Here is a 23632-nt window from a genome sequence, read left to right on the forward strand (position 1 = left end):
GTTAGGGAGGCATACCAGGAGATAGAGGTATACATGTCGTTTCAGTGGGCATATCGGGGAAGCCTTTGATTTCTATTTTTATTCCTTTTTCGGATTGCATCTTTGCATTTTAATTAACAGCGGTTTCCCAAGTTTGTTTCTCACGATCGAGAGTCCATATATTTCAGGGTATTAACATAGCAACAGAAAATGATACATGAAATGGCGGAGCATGCCTTTTAGTTGACCGTAAAAACACCAAATGCGCCCGACTAACCAAAGTCTTAGTAAAACGAAGTCCGCATGCCATAAATTCTTCACGCCCAGCCGACACCATGATGCAAAGTATCCCATCTAAAGGTAATCCTTCTTCCGGCTGGTTCTCGTGTACTGAGTGAGAGCCCACTCAACATCGCCAGTGTTGCCCTTCTCAAGCGTGCCGCCCCGAATCTCAAAACAGCGCATGGTCATTCGCGGACCAACCTCGGCGAGTTCCACATCCCGGTATCCAGTCTTCACGAAAACGTGATGCCGCACCTCAATGCTATCCTCCTTGTTGACAAAGCTGACAACACGGTTTCCAACCTTGCCAGGTTCACGGGGCGGGAACATGTGCTTAAGGATCTGGACAACACGGAGACCGAGCTTGGACTTGAAACCCTCGAAAATAAGGTGAGGGTAGCTCTCTGAGACGGTACCGCGAGCGGAGTTGGGGATATCGGCACGGAGAACAACGTTGTGCAAGGAGAAGCTCGCCGTGGGGCCGTGAGGAAGATGGGAGATGGTGAGAGCGGTAGGGGTACCACGGTGCTCGTGCAGCAGGATCATATCGGTCAAAGCTGCAGAGGTTGCGCTGGATACCAGATCGGGAAGAACGAGGTTACCACGGTTGAGACGGATGGCGGTGGGGAGGAGCAAGCGAATTTCTTTGGCAAAGGCGCCAAGGCGAGCAGAGGGTGAGCGAGAGGTGGTGACCAGTGGGCGAGGATCGATGACACCGGAGGTTAAAGCGTATTCGTCGTCGATATCCACCTGGTCCTCTTTCGACTCATCGAACTTGAAATCCTCACGCAGAGTCTTATCATTGGCGATTGAAGGATCTAGAGGCTTTCCAGATGCCAAAGAGGCCTTGAGCTGGGCTCGTTTTTCGGCGATAGAAGCATCTCGGAGGAGTAAGGCTCTTCGATAGAGATAATCTCTGCGCTCACGGGCTTGACGGCGCTATTAATTGAAAGTTAGCATTGATTGAATGAGTAACAGCATTCGCAATAGGGATTACATACGAGCATTTTGTCAATGTGCGAAAAGTTGAATGATGTAGTGACAGGAAGCGGGTTAACTTTTTTTTTCTAAACTCCGGGGGCTGCATCTTTGGCCCACTTCCGCCACCGTAGTGGGATTACCGCTGATAGAGAATCCGCGCAGATTGCGGAGAGGCTTTTTATCTTTTTATCACCTCATCCCTCTTTCCGGGTTGTCACACACAGAGAGAGAGAGTTGGGCATGTAAGTTATGATCTTTGTCGTTTAATCGCTTTAGCTGACTTTGACCTTTCCCTTGCATAGAATCTTCCCCCCGTTCGTTTGCCCCCTCAGGCACACACTCAGACCGGGCACTTGAGAAACCCGCCCTGGATGACCCGATTGTCCTCTACGCTCCTTTGATTAAATTTCGAACAATTTCTGCTATTCGGGTTCGACACTTACTCTACGAAACTTGGACATCGGCTTTTCCTTCCGATTGAACTCTACAACTCTTGACTCTCGGATCGCTTTCAAGAACCCGCATAATGGAGAACTATCCTCCGGGGATGGCTGATGATGCGTCAGTGGTGGAGCTGGATGATCACACGACAGATGCGCTCGGTAGGGCTAGACCGCGCCGACATGATGACGAAGATGAGGGATCCGATATCCTAGAAGATGACGACTTGGAAAGCACGGTCGGTGGCCCTGCTAATGGAAACCGTAAAGGCCATAGACATGCGGAGGAAGAAAAAGAGCTCCCTGCTCATGCATGTGCTTACTGTGGTATCCACAACCCTAGCAGTGTTGTGAAATGTCTTTCCTGCAATAAATGGTTCTGCAGCGCCCGTGGCAATACCTCGTCCTCGCATATTGTCAATCATCTCGTGAGAGCCCGCCACAAGGAGGTTCAGCTGCACCCAGCCTCATCTCTTGGTGATACTATCTTGGAGTGCTACAATTGCGGTACTAAGAATGTTTTCCTGCTCGGCTTTATACCTGCGAAATCCGACACCGTGGTGGTTCTTCTGTGCCGACAGCCATGTGCGGCCATGCCATCTTCTAAGGACATGAACTGGGATACCTCTCGCTGGCAGCCCCTTATTGAGGACCGCTCATTTTTGTCATGGCTTGTGGGCTCTCCCACTGACCAGGAGCAGCTCCGCGCTCGCCATCTCAGTCCTCAGTTGATCGCCAAGTTGGAGGAAATGTGGAAGGAAAACTCCCAGGCAACTTTGGAGGATCTGGAGAAATCTACCGCTGTCGATGATGAACCAGCGCCGGTTCTTTTGCGCTACGACGATGCATACCAGTACCAGAACATTTTTGGCCCACTAGTGAAAATCGAAGCCGACTACGACCGCAAACTCAAGGAATCCCAGTCACAGGATGGTCTTATTGTGCGTTGGGATCTCGGTCTCAACAACAAGCATCTTGCAAGTTTCGTTCTGCCGAAACTCGAACTCGGTGATGTTAAGCTAGCTGTTGGCGACGAGATGCGATTGAAATACACTGGTGAACTTCGGTCCAAGTGGGAGGGTGTTGGCTATGTTATCAAGATCCCGAACAACCAGTCTGATGAGGTTACGATTGAGTTGCGTTCCAAGGGTGATCATAAATCCGTGCCCACAGAGTGCACACACAACTTCACCGCGGACTACGTGTGGAAATCGACGTCTTTTGATCGTATGCAACTCGCCATGAAGACATTTGCCGTGGACGAAATGAGTGTCTCTGGCTATATTTTCCACCGCCTTCTTGGTCATGAAGTTGCCGCCACTGCCATGAAGACCGCGATTCCCAAGAAGTTCAGTGTTCCTGGACTTCCCGATTTGAACGGCAGTCAGATCAATGCCGTGAAGAGCGTCCTGCAACGACCCCTGAGTCTGATCCAAGGTCCTCCTGGAACTGGTAAGACTGTGACTTCGGCTACGATCATTTACCATCTTGCCAAGCTCAATGGTGGTCAGATCTTGGTTTGCGCTCCATCTAACGTTGCGGTTGATCAGCTCTGTGAGCGTATCCATCGGACTGGCCTGAAGACGGTCCGAGTGACTGCCAAGTCTCGAGAGGATGTGGAATCCCCCGTTGGATTCCTGTCTTTGCATGAGCAAGTGCGCATGAATGACAGCAACATAGAACTAGTCAAGCTCAATCAGCTGAAGGCTGAACTTGGCGAACTATCCAGCCAGGACGAGAAGCGCTTGAAGCAGCTGACACGTGCAGCTGAGCGCGAGATCCTGGGCAACGCGGATGTCATCTGCTGCACTTGTGTCGGTGCTGGTGATCCTCGTCTTGCCAAGTTCAAGTTCCGAACCGTTCTCATTGACGAGTCCACCCAGTCCGCCGAGCCGGAGTGCATGATTCCCTTGGTTCTTGGTTGTAAGCAGGTCGTGCTGGTTGGTGATCACCAGCAGCTTGGACCTGTCATCATGAACAAGAAGGCCGCCAAGGCTGGCTTGAACCAGTCTCTTTTCGAACGCTTGGTCATTCTGGGCTGCTCCCCAATCCGTCTTAACGTTCAGTACCGTATGCACCCTTGTCTTTCTGAATTCCCATCGAACATGTTCTACGAGGGATCCTTGCAGAATGGTATCACCATTGCAGACCGCCTTCGCCGCGACGTTGACTTCCCATGGCCCATGATTGACGATCCCATGATGTTTTGGTCTAACCTAGGTAACGAGGAAATTTCGGCTTCTGGTACCTCGTACCTGAACCGCACCGAGGCTACTAACGTCGAGAAGATCATCACGCGATTCTTCAAGGCGGGCGTGCAGCCCGGGGGTATCGGTATCATTACGCCTTACGAGGGTCAACGAAGCTACATTGTTAGCTCCATGCAGGCCAATGGAACCTTCAAGAAAGAGCATTACAAGGAAATTGAAGTGGCGTCCGTGGATGCGTTCCAGGGTCGTGAGAAGGACTACATTATTCTCTCCTGTGTCCGTTCCAACGACCACCAGGGTATCGGTTTCTTGAGTGACCCACGTCGTCTTAACGTCGCTCTTACCCGCGCTCGCTACGGTCTTGTCATTCTTGGCAACCCGAAGGTGCTTTCTAAGCACCCTTTGTGGAACTGCCTTCTTCAGCACTTCAAAGAGAAGCACTGCCTTGTGGAAGGTCCCTTGTCCAACTTGCAGGAGTCTCTTATTCAGTTTAGCCGGCCCAAGCAGGCTTACCGAGGCCCGCAGCGTTTCCAGATGTCCTTTAACCAGGCATCCAATGCCAACAATGGCTCTGTGAACGGCCGCAATGGTCACCCTCGTGATTTTGACGCGGGCTCTATCGTAGGCTACATTCCTGATGACGTTTCTTCTGTCCACTCCTCTGCTCTTGGTGGAGGAGTCGGCATTCCCTCTGGATACCCGCCTATGTTCCAGAGCTTCCAAGATGGCTGGCCCTCTATGCCCGGCGGTCGCCGTGCCAATGGCAATCGGGCGAAGGGTGCGCCAAGTGTTGCTGGCGAATCCGTCGCCGCTACCGAGTCCGATGTCACTGGAAGCATCATTGATGGCCGCAGCGTTGACCAAGGTGGTGTGAGTCTCACTGGCCTCAGTATCAATGACATGAGCAAGCAAGCCAGTCTCAGCCAATCCGATCGCCTCAAGCGCTACGTGGAGTCTGGTGGCCGCGAGCCGTACCGCACTGGCGTTCCCGACAACGGCAGTATCTTCGGAGGAAGCTCCGCCAGCATTCGCGTGACTCGTGGTGTCCCTGGTCAGCACCTGCAGGATGACGATGACGCCCGCAGTGTTTCCACTGCATTCGCTAGCCAGGTCGGCGGCAACTACGATTGATTAGAGGGTATCACAGCCACTGCATGTCAGAGCTAGCCTCCAACAGGCCTGCCCTCTCTCTCTTGTAACCCCCGGAGGAAGCAGATTTTCGCACGAAATGTCAGGGTTTCTTCCACCAGAGTCTTGCCCGTCCGTTTCTTCCAAGCCGATCAGGACATTTGATTGCCGAGGCTAAGGTCAGTCCGCTACTCGTCAGGCACTTCGATTTCTCCGAATTTGCCCGTCGATCTCGACTCCTCGTTCGGTCTTGATGGACCAGTTCCCCTTGGGCCCAGATAGGATGTTTTGTCACCTGACGTTCTTACCCTGCATGGTTATCACTGGACCGAGACTACTTAGTGATGTTCTACCGCCTCCATTCGCCCAGGTTCCTATCCTGAACAGGCGATCGTCGGTTGTTATCTTTTCTCGCCCAGCTGAGCCAGTAAGAAGTTCTCGGGCAGCTTTGAGAGTTTACCCTACCCGCTTGGGCTCGATTCTTAGCAATTTTTGTCTTAGAACTTCTAGCTTACCTTATTGCTTTGAGCAATCGAGACCATACATGTTTTTCATGCTTTCACCCGTACTGTAGCTCAGTTCTCTTTCACAATGTAGTAAATATGGTACTTGACCTATGAGCATCTTACAGGGATCTCGACCCTGCATATCGGACTTGTCCGATCTCTCTCCTGCAGCACGTTCCGCATAACCGCCTCACCGCATCCCCAGCAATAGCCTGCATGATATCGAACTACTGCATGAAGTGACGTCACTCGTTATAAGCTTTCAAGATTTGACTCGATCCAGATCCACTTTAATCTCGGATCGTGAACACCCGTTCGCAGATACCGAAAACTCTCAGATCTTCTCCTGAAAATACGCCAATTCCCACTGAGCCACGGTTTAAAGTTCAAAATGAGATTGATTACTTTGTTCGGACTTGTCGCGACTGCGACCTGCGAATTCTCATGCATCAAGCCTGTCAACCCGATCCACGCTGGCCCGCCTGGTCTATGCTGTCAACAGCTGAACGAATATCCTATTCTATCGTTCCTTTACGTAGGAAATAATTGTATTGAGCATTGCTTAGGCTTTTTTTGTATTTGGACTTGAGCTGACAATTGACAAAGGTACACATGCGAACCTATTGAGCACGGCCACAGATGGCGAGACGACGTATAGCTCGTGCGATGCTGATCAACATGCCGCATGTTGCGACCCGGTTAGTTGAAATGTCTGTTTCTACTGCGAGGAAAAGTTAAGTTGAGAAAATGCTCTAGGTCTTGACAGAACTTGAGAAAACAAGTAACATTGCTTGTGTAATGCCGGAATAATGAACCTATAGACTGCTTCTCTCTCAGAACTCAGATGGCTCTTAGGGGTCAAAGGGCCTTGCGATGAAATCTCTTTTGCAGTCCTTGCTCTGAGGACGAGTTGGCTTTTTTCTTTTTTATCTGCCACTCTATGTCAAGAGATCAGTCAAGCAATCCGAAGAGGTCAAGCATTCATCCTTGCAAACCTAGACATCATTCAACAACTACACCTGGAATCCGAAATTGCGTTTATGAAATGCTGTCTACATTTCGTGCTGCTACGCTGAGTGTACTGGTGGATTTATAGCTCGACGAAGTATAGCATCAGCCTGATGTGGGACTATTAATAGAGAATGCTTGGGTGAAACTAACCTGAAACTAACCAATTCAATTCAATCCTGTAAACCGCAAGGAACTGGGCTCATACCTTTTTGAAGTGATATATTAGCGTGATAAGGGCTTTTCAGGATATGTATAATGCCACACGCATGGGGGAACGCAAAGCATAAATTGAAACATAGTGTCGCTCTATAGTCATGTGCCCAGCAAATAATTGACGGGAGACTCGCTTATCACTAAAGTTCCCCGATGAACTTTCAACCTAAAATAAGCAAATTATGGAATCTGAACCGAATTGGTCAGCCCAGACAGGGGATTCAATGGTTAGCATTGGCCATTATCTATTTGCCTCGGTCAACGGCCCTCCCCGCACATCGGATCCCCTAGTGGTGATTCTCCCCGGCGCTGGCGATGTCGCGTCATCATACAAAGCCCTTACCCCTCTTGTAGCCCGGTTTGCTCGTATACTCCTATACGACCGTTCAGGGCTTGGACGTAGCGACCCCAGCTCCGGCCCCAAAGGATCAGCCATCATTGCAGCCAAAGAACTACACAAACTGCTCCACACAATGCGATTATACCCACCCCTAGTACTAGTGGCCCACTCCTACGGGGGGATTATCGCCCGAGAATATCTCCACTTATACCCCAGCGACGTGGCCGGTATGGTCCTTGCCGAAAGTTCCACAGAGCGACAAAGCGACTATTTTCGGATCCCAGATCCTAGCGTCAGCGCGGTACAGGGCGATCTCAAATTTTCCCAGGTAACAGGGCTCCGTGCCGACACCGTCCTATCTCGAGATGAGTGGCGGGAGCGTGCAATTGATATTGCCCGCGGAGCTGAGGCGGCGCAAGCGGAGGCAAATTCTCTCGTGGCAGTCTGTCATACGTTGGCGGAGAAAAAGCAGCTAGAGAACCAGGCCATGGGATCAAAGCCTGTGAGTGTGATTCGCTGCAATGGCGCCAGGGACTATGAGCGTATCTACCAACGAGGCGTCGAGGTGGGGTATGGATCCGTACAGCAGCAGAAGGAATTCCGAGACCTGCTTGATCGTTGGCCTGCTGTTGATCAAGATCTTCAAGAGGAGCAGCTGAGAATTTCTTCCAATACTCGTCTCGTATATTTACCGGACTGTGGGCATAATGTCCACCTTTTGAGGCCGGACGTGGTGACGGATGAAATTCATTGGGTGGTGAAGCAAGCCCAAGCTGGGACAGTGCAGAAGCTGTGACTTTTCCAAGTTTGTTTCACCGAAATTTACCAGATCCGCTTAGTCTTCGTGGACCTCTTTTGGCTTTATTTTCAAGCCCAATATGTCAGCCAGACAGATCGTTGAGATTCCTGGAGCCTATTAAATAGATGTGCACTATATTCACCTATTGGCTATGATCTACGCTTTAACATAGCCATGGGCATAGCCCTAACTAACAAAATGTTTTCACTATGAATAGATCATACGCATAGCCTTCGAGATTTGCATGCTTAAATCCCTGAAGATATCTTTTCTTAGAACAAAAACGTGCTGCATTCCATTTTAGAAAACGGCAGCCTAGTCGCCTGGAAATCATTTGCTTATATAATTTTCCCCACGAAAACCACCGCCACTTGACTTTCAGGCCGCAATAGCTGCCTGATATGGTCGGCTGTTAAGTTATGAACTAAACTCGTTAGTAGTTAGTGTATGACTGGGCGTCAAGGCTGTCATGTCATGGTACCTGAAGGTTTACCGATAACCTGGTACTACCATGATAATGTCTATGACTCATTTTCAGTATATTGCCACTTTAGATTGGATTAATAAGCCTGCTATTATTCCCTACATATGTACAAGGTCAAGGTACATGTACACGTACACGTACAGAGAAGCAAGGCGACGAGATTTTTTCCCATATTTCAGCTGATCGGCATCACCGTTAATACATCAAAGCAAAGCGCTGCATACAGGAAAACTAGAAGCGCTAACTGCGCCACAGTGGCGGGAGCGGTAAAATCCGGCTAGTTTGGTACCGCCCTGCGTATATATAGTCCCGAAGGGGATGCCTGGTTTTTCAACCTGAAAAGTCTGGCAACTTCCACTTCTCCAAACTACATCTATCCAAAGCCGCGCCTTATTTGGAACCTCACAGAATCAGAAGTTTTTTTTTATTATTTCACTGTCAGACTCACTGTCTGTGGTTTATTCCTCTTTCTAATCTACCTTCCCCCCTATTCCACTTGTTTTTATTGAGTGATCGACGCGTTGTCTTCGGTATCTTCAATTCCCACCACAATATCCTACAACTATTGTGGGGTCGAACGCGATATGGGTGACGGATCTGACTATCCTAGCCCCCGAAGTGAAGCTCCACACGGAGCTGCTGCTGCCTCAGTTCTCGCCTCTACTGCGGAATCTCTTTCAATTGCAAGAATGAACGAACAAGCTCCGATCAACTACAATATAGAGGGCACGCGCCCGCGCCTGTCTGTCCGACGCGCCAGGGATCCCCCTAAGAACCCTGAAGGTCAGATTTACTGTGATCATCCAGATTGTCAGACCCAACCTCCTATTTTCCGCCGTCCATGTGAATGGAAGTGAGTATTTTACCCCCCTTTGACATCATATGCACACCCCACTAACCACATCTTAGTAAACACATGGACAAACATGATCGCCCCTACAAATGCTATGAACCAGGCTGTGACAAGATTCAAGGATTCACCTACTCAGGAGGTCTCTTGCGCCACCAACGTGAAGTCCACAAAAAGAACACCGACGCCAAGAAGCCCCTCATGTGTCCTTATACCGATTGCAATCGCAGCACTGGCAACGGCTTTACTCGGCAAGAGAATCTTCGGGAACATTTACGACGTCGCCACATGCACACCGATGACGGCTCTACGGGTCTTGTGGTTGAAATGCCTTGGGATCGCGCCAATGAGCTCGAGGGTGTCCGTGCCAACTCACTTCCCGCCACCGGTGTGAAGCGAAGATTTGACTCGCCTCACGAGGAACAACTGCCAGAAGAGGAAAATGGCGATCTCCATAACGAGGTGAAGCGACTACGTCGTGAGGTACAAGAGAAGGATCGTCGCCTTGAGGAACTGGAGCGCATTGTGGCAGGTATTCAACAATCGATCCCCCAGCCTGCCCAGTCCGAGCCCGATACTACAGTGCCTGTGTCACACTCTCTTCCTCCCGTCCCTCAGACTGCTGTGCCCCAAGTCTAATATTCTCCATTCATGTCTGCACGCTTCTTATGGCTTTTCTATTCTATCTCTCCTGTTTTGTTCGTGCATTCTGTAGGCGTTCGCCCAATATTCCAAACGGCTTGGAATTTCGCTTGTTTGGGTTACTGTTTAGCATCTTGGGTTCGGCTGTGCTTATGCCTCTGGCGAGAATCTTCCTGGCCACCATGGTACGGCGTTCTTGCTTGACATGGGATAGTGGTGTTTTATCCAGAGCTTTCAAGATTGTGTGTTATCTCCTCATATACCCAGGTCTAAGGATGCCGTGCAATACCTTGTTCTCTTTGATTTCAGTTAATTTTCTTATCAACATCTCATACGACTTATACCTGTATATGATTCAACTCTAGTAGCAGTAGCCAGTCGAACTGTAATAAAAGTCATGAACACGGTATTAACCGCTGGCTCCAGCCTTGCAGCATCTACCAACCGGGTTATTTACTTTATGGCTTGTCATTAAACTAATGGCATGGTTCCAGTAATGCGGTCCCACATGGGCACATGGGAAGCAAGGCAAACCAAAGAGGAGCCCCACAGCATGCAATACTATTTTCCAGGTTCTCAGTTAGACCTAATACCTACCCAGCTGGAGCCTTATTACGCAAGCGACAGCTATCTTGATATACTGTTCTGGACCCGTAAGCCCAAGCCTCGCATGTAAGAAGACGGTCAACCGTTAAGAACATTTACCCAATCCAGGAGACCACAGCAGATATGACAGTCTGCTGTCTTTCATAGGCTTACCTCGCATGTTGGTAGGTTCATTAGCTCGATCCACAAACTAGGCGTTGCGCCTAGTCCCAAAACGTTCCCCGCTCGCATCACCTAGCGCATCGTAGTAACATATACGTCCCCGGTCATGACAAGGCTGCCGGAAAGGGTCGGATCAAGGATACGAATATCATTGCCCGGGCACCGGCGGATAGCTCCTGATCGTCTCTGCTGACGGCCTAAGCGCGAGTGGACTGAGAATGAGACATATTCTCGGCGTTAGGCGTTTTCTCCGTCCAGTCTCCATGAGGTCTCATTGCTGTGGGCCAAATGTGGTCAAGGCTCAGGCTCCCGAGAGTCATACCTAACAGGCTTCCAGGTCTAGAGCCTTGTGGACATTCAAGGCTGGTGCTAGGCTGGCGCTGTCGGTATCTGAGTGACTGTGCAACTGTGCTGTGCTGCTGACAAACAGTGAGTCATGAAACCGGGTTTTGGATTGATTGATAGCCACGGGATCGGGGTTGCGCCGGGATGCGCCACAGTTGATACTCGTGCATAGATGGGAATGTGGCGGAGAACTGCTTTGCTTCTTGACGGCTCATTCAGCCAGATTCGGGTTTGACTATGAAGCTTCTTTCAGTATGAGTAGTAAAATTAGATATGCACCGGTGTATCCGAGTCGATGACAGCGATAGACGGCTTACCTAATCCAGCCCCTCCATGGGCAACTGCCAGGGTGAAAGAGAGGCATTGACCACAGCTTAATTCGATGCAGATGCGCGTGACCACCTTCCTTCTTGAAAACGCGGACACGGACTTGTGAGAAGTTTGGAAAGTGAGAGATGGACGGTCGTTGATTATCGACGCGTCCTCAACCCCAACTTCAACTTCAACTCCAATTCACTACATACAACAATCCGATTGTCAGTATCAGTGTGAGCATGTGAATTGGGCTCTTCTCAAATTCTGAAGGAGTCAATTCTCTCACATATCATCAACAACTCTCCAATCAATACCAAACTCAGCCAATCTTCACGAAAAGCCAAATCGACTTGCCGCGTCACGTCAACTGGTCCTGCTCTAAACCGACATCATGGCCAGCTCATCAAAAGAAGTCCCAATGTCTCATAATGAAAATGCTTCCTACACGCGCACACAAGAGTACAGCTCAACTCTCAAATACCCAGCAGAATCAAGCGCAAATGCAACTCTATCCTTCTTTGGCCAGGATTTTCACGAGGATGAGAATGACACTGTCATCGTTGACAACAAGCTTCTCCGCCAGTCCACCCACTTGTTCGCCGAAGGCGACTTCATTCCACCAGGTTTCTTCAACCACGCACAATTAGACGGTTTCACACGTCGCTTCAAATATTCGCAATGGAGCTATGAAATGCGTCGTGAGGCTCAGCCTATTCTCCCATTCCTCTCTCTAGGCCCCTCATCATGTCTCCGGGACCGTGAACACCTCCGCACCCAAGGATTTACACTTCTTCTCGGAATTAGGAATACGCATTCAGCTCTTGCGCGCTTAGTCTCGGGTGAAAAGGCCGCTGCCGAGATTGGTATCCTGGCTGATACGATTGATGTCCTCGATAATCAGGAGTTGATCTCTGCGTTTCCACGCGCGATTCGTCGCATCAATGATCATCTTGCTGGGCTGGATATGCTAGCTTCGAATGAAAGTCCGATTGGTTCGGCAGATTCTACTATCAAGAGGAAAGTTTTGGTCTTCTGCGAATCTGGCAATGAGCGTTCTGCCGCTGTGGTCATTGCTTATCTCATGGCCATGCTAAACCAGGATGCGATTCAAGCATCGCACATGGTTCAGCAGCATCGGTTCTGCGTTTCGATTGAGGATTCTTTGAAGCGCATTCTTACTGCTTTTGATTCTATTCTTGCTGCCAAGCGAGATGTGGAAAATGCAAAGCGCAATTCAGTTCAAATGGGGACTTTGACTCTTGCTCCTCCACCTGTCCCGCCTGTCATTTTAGCGAAGAAGCGAAGCTTCGCTGATTGCATGTATCAGGATGCGGAATTTGACAGCGATGATATGGATATGGATATGGATGCGGATGATTTGCTAGACCGAAAGCCTGTTGCACCGTTTCAAGACCGTGTGGCTTAGATTGAGCTTCGTTGATAATGCAAATGAATTGCAGCTCAATGATATGAATTTTGCTTTCAAATTCTTGAATTCCTTTACTTTCCCAACTCGTGACCTGGCATATACCTACAAAAATCGATTGCATATCTTTCAAGCTTAGTAAAGCTCCTATAGAACAACATTGGTTTCGAGTAATTGCTCCACGTACCCCTTAAATTACTCTTGTACAACTGTCTAAACCGATTAGGAACATACTTGTACATAACCATGGCTTCGACACAAATAAATCATATTCCCTATAGCCTACCCAGGGCCTAACCAGGTAGCCTCAAGTTTACCTACTCCAGTATGATACCCATATAGAGGTGAGTAGCGGCCATAAGGATAGAACCTTTAAAATCATATAATAAATGGCAGAAAATCATAAATACTACATACTAAGCTAATCTACCCCTCTATTACTTAGATATATTGTAGACTTTTTAGATATATGTTTGAAACCTCCACCTAACCTTCCCCTTCTACTTTACCCTTTTTCTCTTTATTTTCTATTCTGCTATATAAATTCAGAGAGCCCTTGGCTACTTAACTAGACTGGTATAGAAGAAGGTAGAATACTAGATAGGATACTAAGTAGGACACTAAGTAGGACACTAAGTAGGAGATATAATATAATACGTAGGTAATAGACGCTACGCTAAAAGGTTCTATCCTCAAGGCCGCTACTCGCTGCCGTATACCCGGGGATGCGAGCAAAGTGATATTTCAGATTGAGAATAAATCAACAATCACACTCGATTATCATAACCACGTCCCCGTACGCTGCGTCGTGTGTGATCCATCTCGGATTCCTTTTTCAATTAATGCATCCCCAACCCCATTTGCGTATGAGATACTAGTCTTGTTTCATAATTGATGTTCCTGACCTCTCCCTCAACATGCTCCTTCAAGTTGTTGTTTTAACCATCTCATGCTACCAGCATAACCATCCTTTTCGTCAAAGCTATCTCTGACATCATTTTGTCCCCCTCAAAAGCTGGGAGATTTCTTCCAGGAACTGAGAAACATTCTCATTTCGCGGTCGAAGATGATTCTCATCCTCTGACAAGTCTTCAAACCCTGAAAACGCGTCAACCCCCGACATCAAGATGAGTGACCGCATGAAACTTCGCGCCACCATCCGAGCTCCCTCGCGATATGGTGAATCCAATGAGGAGTCACCAACTGCAGTCCTGCTCCAGTCAATGCGTCGTGCTCGAGGGGAAAGCACCCTGATACAAAACCCCGATGGCTCGACGCGCTTGTTTCAGAGAAAGCCCAATATCGAGTTTGATCCAAATTTGCCCCCTGCGGCGTTTCCAACAGTCGACTTGAACCGACCGACTGGGTCAATGAAAGTGATCCTCAAGAAAAGCCCAAATCGTCGCGTGGACAAGAGTCCCTCGAAGACTGGTCGAAACGTTAACTTCTCGCTGGTGCCGGGTGATGACGATTATGAGATGGAGAACGTGTCTTTAAATGATATGGAAAATTATGCGGCGAGCAACACCATGTTGAACCCTGTTTATGTGAAAAATATGGAAGTCATGACTGGGAAGAGCAAGTGTGGTGATACCGAAGAATGTGCTGATCCCGTATTTGAAGATAGTGATTTAGATGAGCCGGACGATACATCAGTGATCCTTGGGAAGAAGGTACGTCTGATTTCTGGTCCAGTGGACGAAGTCCACGCCGTTGAAACTCGTTCACCTTAGAAACTTCGTTCAATAGATTCCCAACCCCACCTGGGCTGATATCATGCCCGCGTTGCAAGTCGAAATCATCGAAAACATGTTCAAAGCTGGGAGTAGCTGGAGCCACATCTGTGCCAAGCTTGACTTGCAGAAGGGGGAACGGAACAAGTTCAGGGAATTCTTGAAGACTCGCAACCAGCAATTCCGACGAGAGAACCTGCATCTCGCCAAAATGCGAGACAACCAGTTGCATGCCCTGATGCAAATCGATAACAGTAATATCAAGACCAATGATGTACCACACCAGCTGGTTCTCCGCAGATTGACCGAGCAGGCTACTTACGATATCATGTCCGATCGACTGCCTGATCTCTTGATGTGCCAGGCCGCTGATATCCTAGCCGCTAGACAGTACTTGCGCCGCCGTTCACTGTCACAAAACTTAGCAGGAGAGTGGGATCACAGTCTCGTGGTGTTGCGACAACCGGACGACGAGAATAGCTTGGAACCGGAACAATTCAAATGGAAAGAGAATCTCAACCTAGCCCCCGAGCTCACAGAGGAGATTGAATTCCTAAGAGATGGAGATAACCCGGTTATCAAGACCAGACGGGGATACATCCAATGTGTTGCGGGCAAGGATACTGTTTACCTCCGTGATGTGAAACTCAAGGCCGGAGAGAAACAGCCTAGTGAAAATTGGAGGAAATCCTTCCGAAACTGGGATCCCGAAAATCAAGTCCAGAAGTCGAATCTCGACCATGAAGGCGATGGACTAGTCCGTTTGATGGTCGGCCATGAGAGAGCAGCGCAGATTCACCAATTCGATCTAGAGGTGAAGCAAGAGGGCGAGGATGATGATACTATGATGTACTTGTCAGTAACCACACCGCAGCGAAATGCTACCCCTATTCCAGACTCGTCACCGTGTGTAGCACCCGATGATACCCCGATGAGAAAGCCCATCAAGCCCAAGGTTTTATCCCATCAGCTCGTGGAAAGCTCAAGCCCGCCTCTTGATGTGCTACAAGTTGGCAAAGAAATTCACAAGGCGTTGGCGTTGGTCCGTCCAAAACGGCTACAAATACCTCTCAAACGTGTGTATGATCCCCCCAGACACGGATTATTCTCAGTTCGACGAATGAATCACTCAGATGAAGAGATTTTGATGCCAGTGAAGCGTTCGCTGGGCGGCTGCTGGTCCATGAGCTCCATTCGCTTCATCGATCCGGCCGTCGGACAAGAGCGCTACATGCAACAGATTGAGGAAGCCAGGTATGAAGCTGGTAAATTGGAATGGCAGAAGGAGTTCAATAAAGATGTTGAAGCCGAGCATGTGCTCTGTAAAGAGCAGCAGGAAGGATTCGAGCTGTCTTTGTTGTCGCCAATTCGGGATAATGCCCCCGACGACATGTTTCGCAAGTATCTAAACCAGCGTGATCTGCCACCTTCCGACAAAACCTACATCAGTGATTCCGATTTCGGAAACTCATGGGGTGATACTGATGACGATCTATGTGGTATTGATTTGATTATGAAGGATTATGTGGCATCGGTCGATGTTCCACCGAGGGAATCGAAGGGAGATCAGGATAGCCTGGAGACGATCGATACTCCAGTGATCGATGCTTCCCTGACGAATGACTCGGATGATGAGATGGTGATGATTGAAGATGGTGTGTAAGACTAATTTGAGACTCTCTGTATTTGTATCTCCCACTCTCTGCTCTTCGCTCTCATGTATGGCAATGCCACTATGTGCTAATCAGAATACCTCCTTTCCACTTTTGTTGTTCCTTCCAAATCGGGACAAGCGGCACTTTAGACTTGGTCCGTGCATGAACGCGAAAAGCCGCGAGAGTGGCGCGTCCTCTGAGTCTGATACTGAACATCATCTTCATCGCTCATTATTGGGATTGTTTTTTTCTCTATTGTCTTTTTTCGATACTTGTGAATCTCTTTTTAATTTTTAATATCGTACTCCGGGTTCCATTCGTGAATCTTTGACATTTCACGTTCCTTTGATCTTGGATTCTCGGGGATCCGAATGACGTCTGCCCACCTCTACTCGATCAAGATCTAGGCTCCCTTCCAGATCCCCCCCGGAATTCATATTCATACACACTCGTTTCAAATCATCATGTCTGATACGGCATCCCCCATAACCACCACAGACTCACGGGTCGGGACTATGCCTCCTGAGTCAACGGTGCCCTCTTCAGCGGCGAGTGACATTGGGCTCGACGACACCAAGTCCGACAATGGAGGAAAGGAAGAAAATTTACAGCAGGGGGATATTGATCCGGCCTCTAATATCGAAGAACTCGATCACAGTACCAAGCAGTTGATGGCTCTGTTGCGGACCAGCTCAGTAAGTTGTAGCCATTGCTTGCGTCCCTTTCAGGATTCAACCTAACTTGGTGTTCCCTGTAGGTGTTTGTTGCAATCATGTCGGAGAAGATGAAGAAGCAACAAGAGGAAGCCCGAAAGCAAGCTGCGATAGAAAAGCGGGAAGCCTCCGAAGAGCAAACATCCAAGCCCCAAACCACCACCCAACGCCGCCAGACTCGTCACAGCGCAGTGCAAGATAGCTCACCGCAGGGTAGTACCACAGAAAGCGAGCCACCTGCTAAGAAACAACGAGGTCGTCCCAAGAAGAATGCAGGTAAAGGGAATGGTATTGCCAGCTACTTCAAAAAGGCCGACGTCGAAGTTCCAAAAGATAATCCCACGGTACCTGAGGCATTGCAGCAGGCGGCTGAGGAATTCGAGGATAAACCCACTGTTCTCGGAGAGCAAGAACTAGTGGCTACACAACAGCCCAAGCTCGTATCCGGTGGCCAAATGCGGACTTATCAGCTGGAGGGTCTTGAATGGCTGAAAACCCTGTGGATGAATGGACTATGTGGAATTCTTGCCGATGAAATGGGTCTCGGGAAAACTGTACAGGCAATCTCGATGATTGCTTTTATGAAAGAAAATGGCGTTTCTGGTCCCTATTTGGTTGTTGGACCACTCAGCACTGTCAGTAACTGGATGGATGAGTTCAAGAGATGGACCCCCGATATTGAAACCGTCCTTTACCATAGCAACACGGGTAAGAAAGGACGTGAGGCGATCCGGAAGAAGTACATGAATCCTAAAAACCAGGCGAATATGGACTTCCCTGTTGTTTGCACGTCCTATGAGATGTGTATCAACGACAGCAAAGCCCTTGCACAGTACCAATGGCGATACATCGTTGTGGTATGTTTTCTTTTCCTGGTCACGTTAACCACATTCTAATTGATTCTCTAGGACGAAGGTCATCGGTTGAAAAACATGAACTGTAAGCTGATCCAGGAATTGTTGAGTTTCCCCTCTGCAAATCGGCTCCTGATCACCGGTACCCCACTTCAAAACAACATCTCTGAGCTTTGGTCATTGTTGCATTTCTTATTACCCGATGTTTTCAACGACCTGAACAGCTTTGAAAGTTGGTTCGATTTTTCGTCCGTTCTGGATAAAAATAGCCAGGCAGATCTCATTGAGAAGCGAAAGCGCAACTTGGTGTCAAGTATGCATGCCATTCTCAAGCCGTTCCTGCTTCGCCGCATCAAGACTGATGTTGAGCACTCCTTGCCGAAAAAACGGGAGTACATTTTGTACGCCCCATTAAGTTCTGAGCAAAAGGAGCTTTATCGAGAAATTCTCAGTGGTACCGGCCGCCAGTACTTGGAGACAAAGGCTTTTGAGCGTCTCAATGCCAAGAGCGCGACTCAGTCTCCGTCTCCGTCTCAAGGGAAGAAACGTCGACGTGAAAGCAGCACAGAGGGTTCACCCAACAAAAGTGCGAAGAAAAATGGAAATGGTCTTCGTCGCCGACGCTCTGTTCGGACATATAAGGACATTAGTGATGCGGCATTTGATGAAAAGCTGCGAAACATGGAAATGGGGGTTCATGAGGAGGAGGTTGAAGAAGAGGAGAGTGAAACCGAATTGGCACAGAAGCAGCTGCAGAAAAATCTTGAACTCGCCAGTACGTACTTATACCCCAGGTGCAAGTATGAGTGAATGCTGACAATCATACAGAGAAGGAGATTGGCCACAAAAAGTTGCAAAACCCCGTAATGCAAGCCCGTCTGGCCTGCAATTCGCCCCACAATTTCTATTGGCCTTGGGATGGAGAAGTCGACGAGTCCCTCGTGTCTGCGTCAGGCAAGATGCAGCTTATGGATCGTCTTGTCCCTGATCTTTTGAAAAAGGGGCATAAAATCTTGATCTTCTCTCAATTCAAGGTGCAGCTAGATATCATCGAAGAGTGGGCCATTACCCTTCGCAAATGGAATTGCTGCCGAATCGACGGAGCAATCGCTCAAGCCGACCGCCAGGCTCAGATCAAGGCATTCAACACTGATAAAAATGTCAAGATTTTCCTCCTGAGCACACGAGCCGGCGGTCAGGGTATCAATCTTGTTGCCGCCGACACTGTCATTCTATTTGACTCGGACTGGAATCCTCAGCAGGATCTGCAGGCTCAGGACCGTGCCCACCGCATTGGTCAGAAGAAGCCTGTTATTGTGTACCGACTTGCCACCAAAGGCACTGTTGAGCAGACCCTGCTGGAAAAGGCAGATGCCAAGCGTCGTCTTGAGAGGCTGGTTATCCAGAAAGGCAAGTTCAAGTCTCTGCTGGAGACCAACGCCAATTCCCAGGATCTTGAGGAGCTTCGCAAAGTTCTTGGAGTTGACGAGTTTGAGCGGTTTGATGCTGGAGCCGACCCTGCCTCTATTCTCTCTGATGAGGACCTTAAAATCCTCACTGATCGCAGTGAGGAGGCATATGTTCGTGCCGAGAAGGGTCTGGATCAAAGTGGTCCGGCCTTTGTTGGTGTTGAGACTAAGCGAGATGCGGGCGAGACTCTGATGGGTTGATTTTTTCGTCTACTACTCGACAATTGTGAGATAGGGGTTGGTTGCTTTGTCCTCAGGGACATTTTGTGTTATTTTATGACCCTTTTCTTCATTGGCATAGCAATAGTGATCTGTGGGTTTGTGTTTTGATGTGGGTGAAAAGGCGTTGTGGATTCCTTCTTTTACTATGTTCGGGCTTGTATACATAATGTTATGGGGCTTAGAGAGCATGTATTTTATGGGTTAGTTGCTTTGATCTTGCCGGGGTGGGGGGGCTATCATAGATGAACTCTGATGTCCATTGACCCTATTTTTAGCTGGCAATCACACATGCACCTTGGCAGTTAATTTGCTTTAGCAATCAATATGATTGAAATCACATTTACCAAGAATTCATGGTAAGAATAAATCCATTGAGCGCCTGCAGCTCCTAGGTTTATGGCTGTACAAATAATCATAGCAGAGGCTGAAGATGCGACGGATCCCAGAGTAAGTATAAAAGAGATATAACAAAGGAAGAAGTTTACCCAGCACTCATCGACGAGCCCTTTCATGTTCAATATCGCTCTTCAAATCCGCAAGAACACCCTTCCGCTGCAATAAATGACTCTTCAACCCTTCAACCTGATCCCCAACAGTCTTGACATCCTCCCTTAAGCGCTCCAAATCCTGGCCTTCCTTCGACCGTCCCGTCCCTTCCCTCAACTCCCTCAACTCCCGCTCTTTATACTCCAAAAGCTGTAGCGCCTCCTTCTTAATAAGCACCCAATTCGGCCGTCCGTCATTCCGCGACTGATCCCGCCGGCTTTCGCTGGCCTGAGTAGCCGCCTTCAACTTCTCCTCAATCTCCGCCAGCTCCCGACGCAACCGCACCTTCTCCCACTCTTCATCCTGGATCGTCTCGCCAAAGTCTGTCCCCTTAGGCTGGTAAGATCCCTTGCCGCCGACACCCAGTCGGCTTAGATAAGTGTCGCCGAATTTGGCCTTCCGGCCAGTCGTTGTCTCGGTATTCCCCTCTCCAGCCCAGCGCTGCGCAGGCCGCGCGTTGTTATCAATCTGGTAGTCGATCTGGTTACTTTCGAACGAGGCCCGGAGTGATGCAGGAATGGTGCGCGGGATGCGGAATCCCTCGTGGCGGTAGTTTAGAATATGTAGGAAAGCGAGCGCGGCGTCCTTGTTGATCGCTCCGCCGGAGGAAGGGTTAACGAGGTTCCAAGCGTTGTGAACATCCGTATCAGGAACATCGAGGGAGTCATATAGAGCGCTTAGTGATTCGACTTCAAATAGAATAGATTAGCATGTCAACACAAAACCATTGTGGCGGAACGAACAGGTAATCTGGCCGCGCGGATTGCGGCTCGCATTGTAGATATCCTCGTACTTGGACCGATCGGCCGGTTTCATGTACCAATCAAATCCATCCTTTAGACCAAGCGAGTCGTCCTCATCTTCTATGCGCTCGAACTGTTCGGGGCGGCTGCTTAATGCTCTCGTAGCCTGGACGAGGTGTGATTTGGATTCGGGGACTAGCCAGTCGGGTAGCACGGCCGGGACCTCTTGGAGCTCCTGAGGTAAGCTGTTAGTATGGTTGGGTAGAAGGCAGGAGGCGGGGTACGTACGCCGTTGACAAGATCGAAGACAAGGCGCATGGCTACACAGAATTCTTCAAAGTCTAGCTCGCCGTCGCCGTCAACGTCGGCAATGTCCCAGACCTTCTCAAGTTGATCATCGCGCAGGCGGCTGTTTCGTAGCACTGAGGCGGCTTGGGTGCTGTTGAGGCGGGATTGGCCATTGGAGAGGGAGGCGAAGATCTCCCAGTATCTTTCGATCTCCCATTGCTCGATCTTTTTGGACGACATGGTGTCTGTTCAACGTTGGTTGGAGGAATGGGGAAGTTTGGGGCGCAGGTGGGTTGGTTGGTGGATCCCGCGCTGTCCGCCTTCAGGGGATCTGAGGTCATCATGTTTATTTTTCATTATCAATGCTTGGATATGTTTTGGAATCATTACGGCTTGGGGAATATGTATATATTTGATTAAATCTACATTATTGTACACTCTTGCATGATTCACTTGTCCTCGTCAAATGGACCTTTAGAGGTCCCTTCTCCCACAAGAGGAAATTCCTTTGCTCAATCCAGTCACGACTTTCATCCGCAATTTCCATGTCAAAATTGAAGATGATTAGAGCAAGAATCAAACGCATTTCGCTGTATGCAAGGCTAATTCTATGTTAGTCAATTCCAATTTAATGTGTCAGCGCCGACTAACTTTCTTCCAAGACAATTTCTCGGTCCAAGATGGAATGGCTGAAAGACATCTCGTTTATCATTCCTAAATTCTGGAGACCCAAGGAACCGTTCCGGATGAAAGGTGTTCGGATCTCTGAAATACTCTTCGCGACGGTAAAGCGCCCATTGATGTATGGATAGATTAGTCTGCAAGCATATTAGAACATTGCGGAGATCAGATGCCTGAAGTGATACATACGTTCTCTGGAATGTATTCTCCCAGGACTTGGAATCCTCCTTTAGGGCAGACTCGAGGAAGACCGCTAGCGAGGGGAGGATACATTCGCATTGCTTCGTCGAGACAGGCCAACATGTAGGAAAGCTGATTGACACTGATCAAGTTGATTTTTTCCTCGTTGTGAAATGTTGACCTGACCTCGTCTTTCAAGATCTGATAAGCCTCGGGGTGTTGCAGCAAGAGATAGGTTACTCCGCTCAGTAAAGTTGCAGTTGTCTCGGAGCCTGCCATGATCAAGACCTCGGCATTTGAAACGAGTTTGTCCAGATCGAGGTTCTGATCTAATCAGATCAATATCCCTGACAATACAATTTGGTTGTTGACTTACCAAGTCATCTTTCTCTTTCAATAGCCCCTCAATGAGATCTGGGCGTTCCTCTTTGACAGCAATGCGACGAAGCATTTTATCTTTAGTAAAAACTTTGTGTCTCTGTTGAGCATCTTGTATCGACTTCGGAACCAGAGACAATAGAAAACTTTTCAGTGACGGAAACAGTGACAAAGCCTGCAAAATGGAGCTCAAGTATATACTTTCGAAAATTCCTCTTATCCAATCATCATAATTGCACCCCTCTAGACAACCAAAAGACTCCCCAAATGCAAGATCTCCAATGATGTCAAATGTGGTAAAGTTGTACCAATCAGAGATAACCACACTGCCCTTTTCACAGTTCTCGCGCAATCGGTCGAGGAGCATATCAACGTACTTTCGTATCATAGGTTCTTGGCCTCTCATGCTCTTTTCAGAAAATCCATGGGCCATCTGTCGGCGCAATCGTTTATGCTCGTCGATATCTCGTTGAGGATATGAAGCGGCTCGTCAGGTACGCGATAGAACCAGCTGGCTTTTGCCATCTCGGGTTTTCCGTTCTTATGACCCATGATATCCTTCCATGCATCGGGATGGGAGAAAGCAAGCTCGTCTGGTGCAATACGAACAATATCTCCGTATTTCTTATGCAGATCAAGCATGTCAAATGGCAGAGTACCCTTGATAGCACGACGAAAGTATGGGATGCGAGAAATCGCATGAGACTTTGGGCCAGGGAACCGACTTAGTGGATGGAAGTAGACATTGTAGATGACCTTGGTGATGATAGAGATAACCGCCTGACATTATTGGAAAATGGCTTCTTATTTCTCAATTGGATGAATAATACCGCAGACACTGCAGTTGCTAAGCAAGACTTGGCATCGAGGATAATGATATTTTGGAGCATCGTGTGGAAAGAGAGATACAGGGAACTTTGAATAAATGGCGCATATTAGTATTTAGGAGGCTTATATATGTTTCTTTTATTGGTGACCTCACACAGTCAAGAGGAGCAAGAAGAGTTTAGTTTGGCCGCAACGGGTTACCTGTCGCTGCGGTCGTAGACCGTGGCGTCAGATAGGCCCCGTCCGCGCTCCCTTGAAGGGAGGCAATGTGTCTGTATTGTAGTGGATTCTATATACAGAGGGAAGGTGGGAGGGACAAAATTGACACTTGACTGCCTGAGAGATGACGAGCTACGAGCTACCCGCAGAGGCCATCAAATGACTCTCGTGAGGCAGTTGTAGGAGGAAGAGGCCCTCGGAAATGTCGGTGTAGATATCACGTGAGGCTACAGACATGGTGAGGCTACAGGCATTGTGAGGCAACCCCAATAAAACCACTCCCTTTATTGGTGACCTCACACAGTCAAGAGGAGCAAGAAGAGTTTAGTTTGGCCGCAACGGGTTACCTGTCGCTGCGGTCGTAGACCGTGGCGTCAGATAGGCCCAAATGACCCGGGCCAAAC

At 48.7% G+C, this 23632-nt stretch overlaps 9 protein-coding genes across 9 annotated transcripts; 6 read left to right on the forward strand and 3 right to left on the reverse strand.

Annotated features, from left to right (window-relative positions):
* Positions 1-333: 333 nt before the first annotated feature.
* Positions 334-1268, reverse strand: N7520_009769 (snoRNA-binding rRNA-processing protein IMP4; the record flags this gene model as incomplete). Its single annotated transcript, XM_057143703.1, has 2 exons — positions 334-1200; positions 1263-1268. 2 exons carry the CDS (start codon positions 1266-1268, stop codon positions 334-336), a joined length of 873 nt encoding a protein of 290 aa, XP_056992991.1.
* A 500-nt stretch (positions 1269-1768) lies between these two features.
* Positions 1769-5023, forward strand: N7520_009770 (putative regulator of nonsense transcripts; the record flags this gene model as incomplete). Its single annotated transcript, XM_057143704.1, has 1 exon — positions 1769-5023. One exon carries the CDS (start codon positions 1769-1771, stop codon positions 5021-5023), a length of 3255 nt encoding a protein of 1084 aa, XP_056992992.1.
* A 1909-nt stretch (positions 5024-6932) lies between these two features.
* Positions 6933-7886, forward strand: N7520_009771 (alpha/beta fold hydrolase; the record flags this gene model as incomplete). Its single annotated transcript, XM_057143705.1, has 1 exon — positions 6933-7886. One exon carries the CDS (start codon positions 6933-6935, stop codon positions 7884-7886), a length of 954 nt encoding a protein of 317 aa, XP_056992993.1.
* A 1071-nt stretch (positions 7887-8957) lies between these two features.
* Positions 8958-9862, forward strand: N7520_009772 (putative C2H2 transcription factor; the record flags this gene model as incomplete). Its single annotated transcript, XM_057143706.1, has 2 exons — positions 8958-9226; positions 9283-9862. The coding sequence occupies 2 exons, from the start codon at positions 8958-8960 to the stop codon at positions 9860-9862; spliced, it is 849 nt and encodes a 282-aa protein (XP_056992994.1).
* Positions 9863-11684: 1822 nt separating this feature from the next.
* Positions 11685-12719, forward strand: N7520_009773 (dual specificity protein phosphatase family protein; the record flags this gene model as incomplete). The annotated part of the gene is made up of 1 exon (XM_057143707.1): positions 11685-12719. One exon carries the CDS (start codon positions 11685-11687, stop codon positions 12717-12719), a length of 1035 nt encoding a protein of 344 aa, XP_056992995.1.
* Positions 12720-13846: 1127 nt separating this feature from the next.
* Positions 13847-16115, forward strand: N7520_009774 (uncharacterized protein; the record flags this gene model as incomplete). The annotated part of the gene is made up of 2 exons (XM_057143708.1): positions 13847-14392; positions 14469-16115. 2 exons carry the CDS (start codon positions 13847-13849, stop codon positions 16113-16115), a joined length of 2193 nt encoding a protein of 730 aa, XP_056992996.1.
* A 456-nt stretch (positions 16116-16571) lies between these two features.
* Positions 16572-19344, forward strand: N7520_009775 (putative SNF2 family helicase/ATPase PasG; the record flags this gene model as incomplete). The annotated part of the gene is made up of 4 exons (XM_057143709.1): positions 16572-16802; positions 16865-17677; positions 17729-18449; positions 18503-19344. The coding sequence occupies 4 exons, from the start codon at positions 16572-16574 to the stop codon at positions 19342-19344; spliced, it is 2607 nt and encodes an 868-aa protein (XP_056992997.1).
* Positions 19345-19857: 513 nt separating this feature from the next.
* Positions 19858-21182, reverse strand: end3 (cytoskeletal adaptor protein SagA; the record flags this gene model as incomplete). The annotated part of the gene is made up of 3 exons (XM_057143710.1): positions 19858-20600; positions 20655-20886; positions 20943-21182. 3 exons carry the CDS (start codon positions 21180-21182, stop codon positions 19858-19860), a joined length of 1215 nt encoding a protein of 404 aa, XP_056992998.1.
* Positions 21183-22583: 1401 nt separating this feature from the next.
* N7520_009777 (uncharacterized protein) lies at positions 22584-23071 on the reverse strand (the record flags this gene model as incomplete). The annotated part of the gene is made up of 2 exons (XM_057143711.1): positions 22584-22961; positions 23012-23071. 2 exons carry the CDS (start codon positions 23069-23071, stop codon positions 22584-22586), a joined length of 438 nt encoding a protein of 145 aa, XP_056992999.1.
* Positions 23072-23632: the final 561 nt, after the last annotated feature.

The sequence above is a fragment of the Penicillium odoratum genome, assembly GCF_028828045.1.
Source record: "Penicillium odoratum strain IBT 22623 chromosome Unknown utg000006l_segment0_segment0, whole genome shotgun sequence".
NCBI lineage: Eukaryota > Fungi > Ascomycota > Eurotiomycetes > Eurotiales > Aspergillaceae > Penicillium > Penicillium odoratum.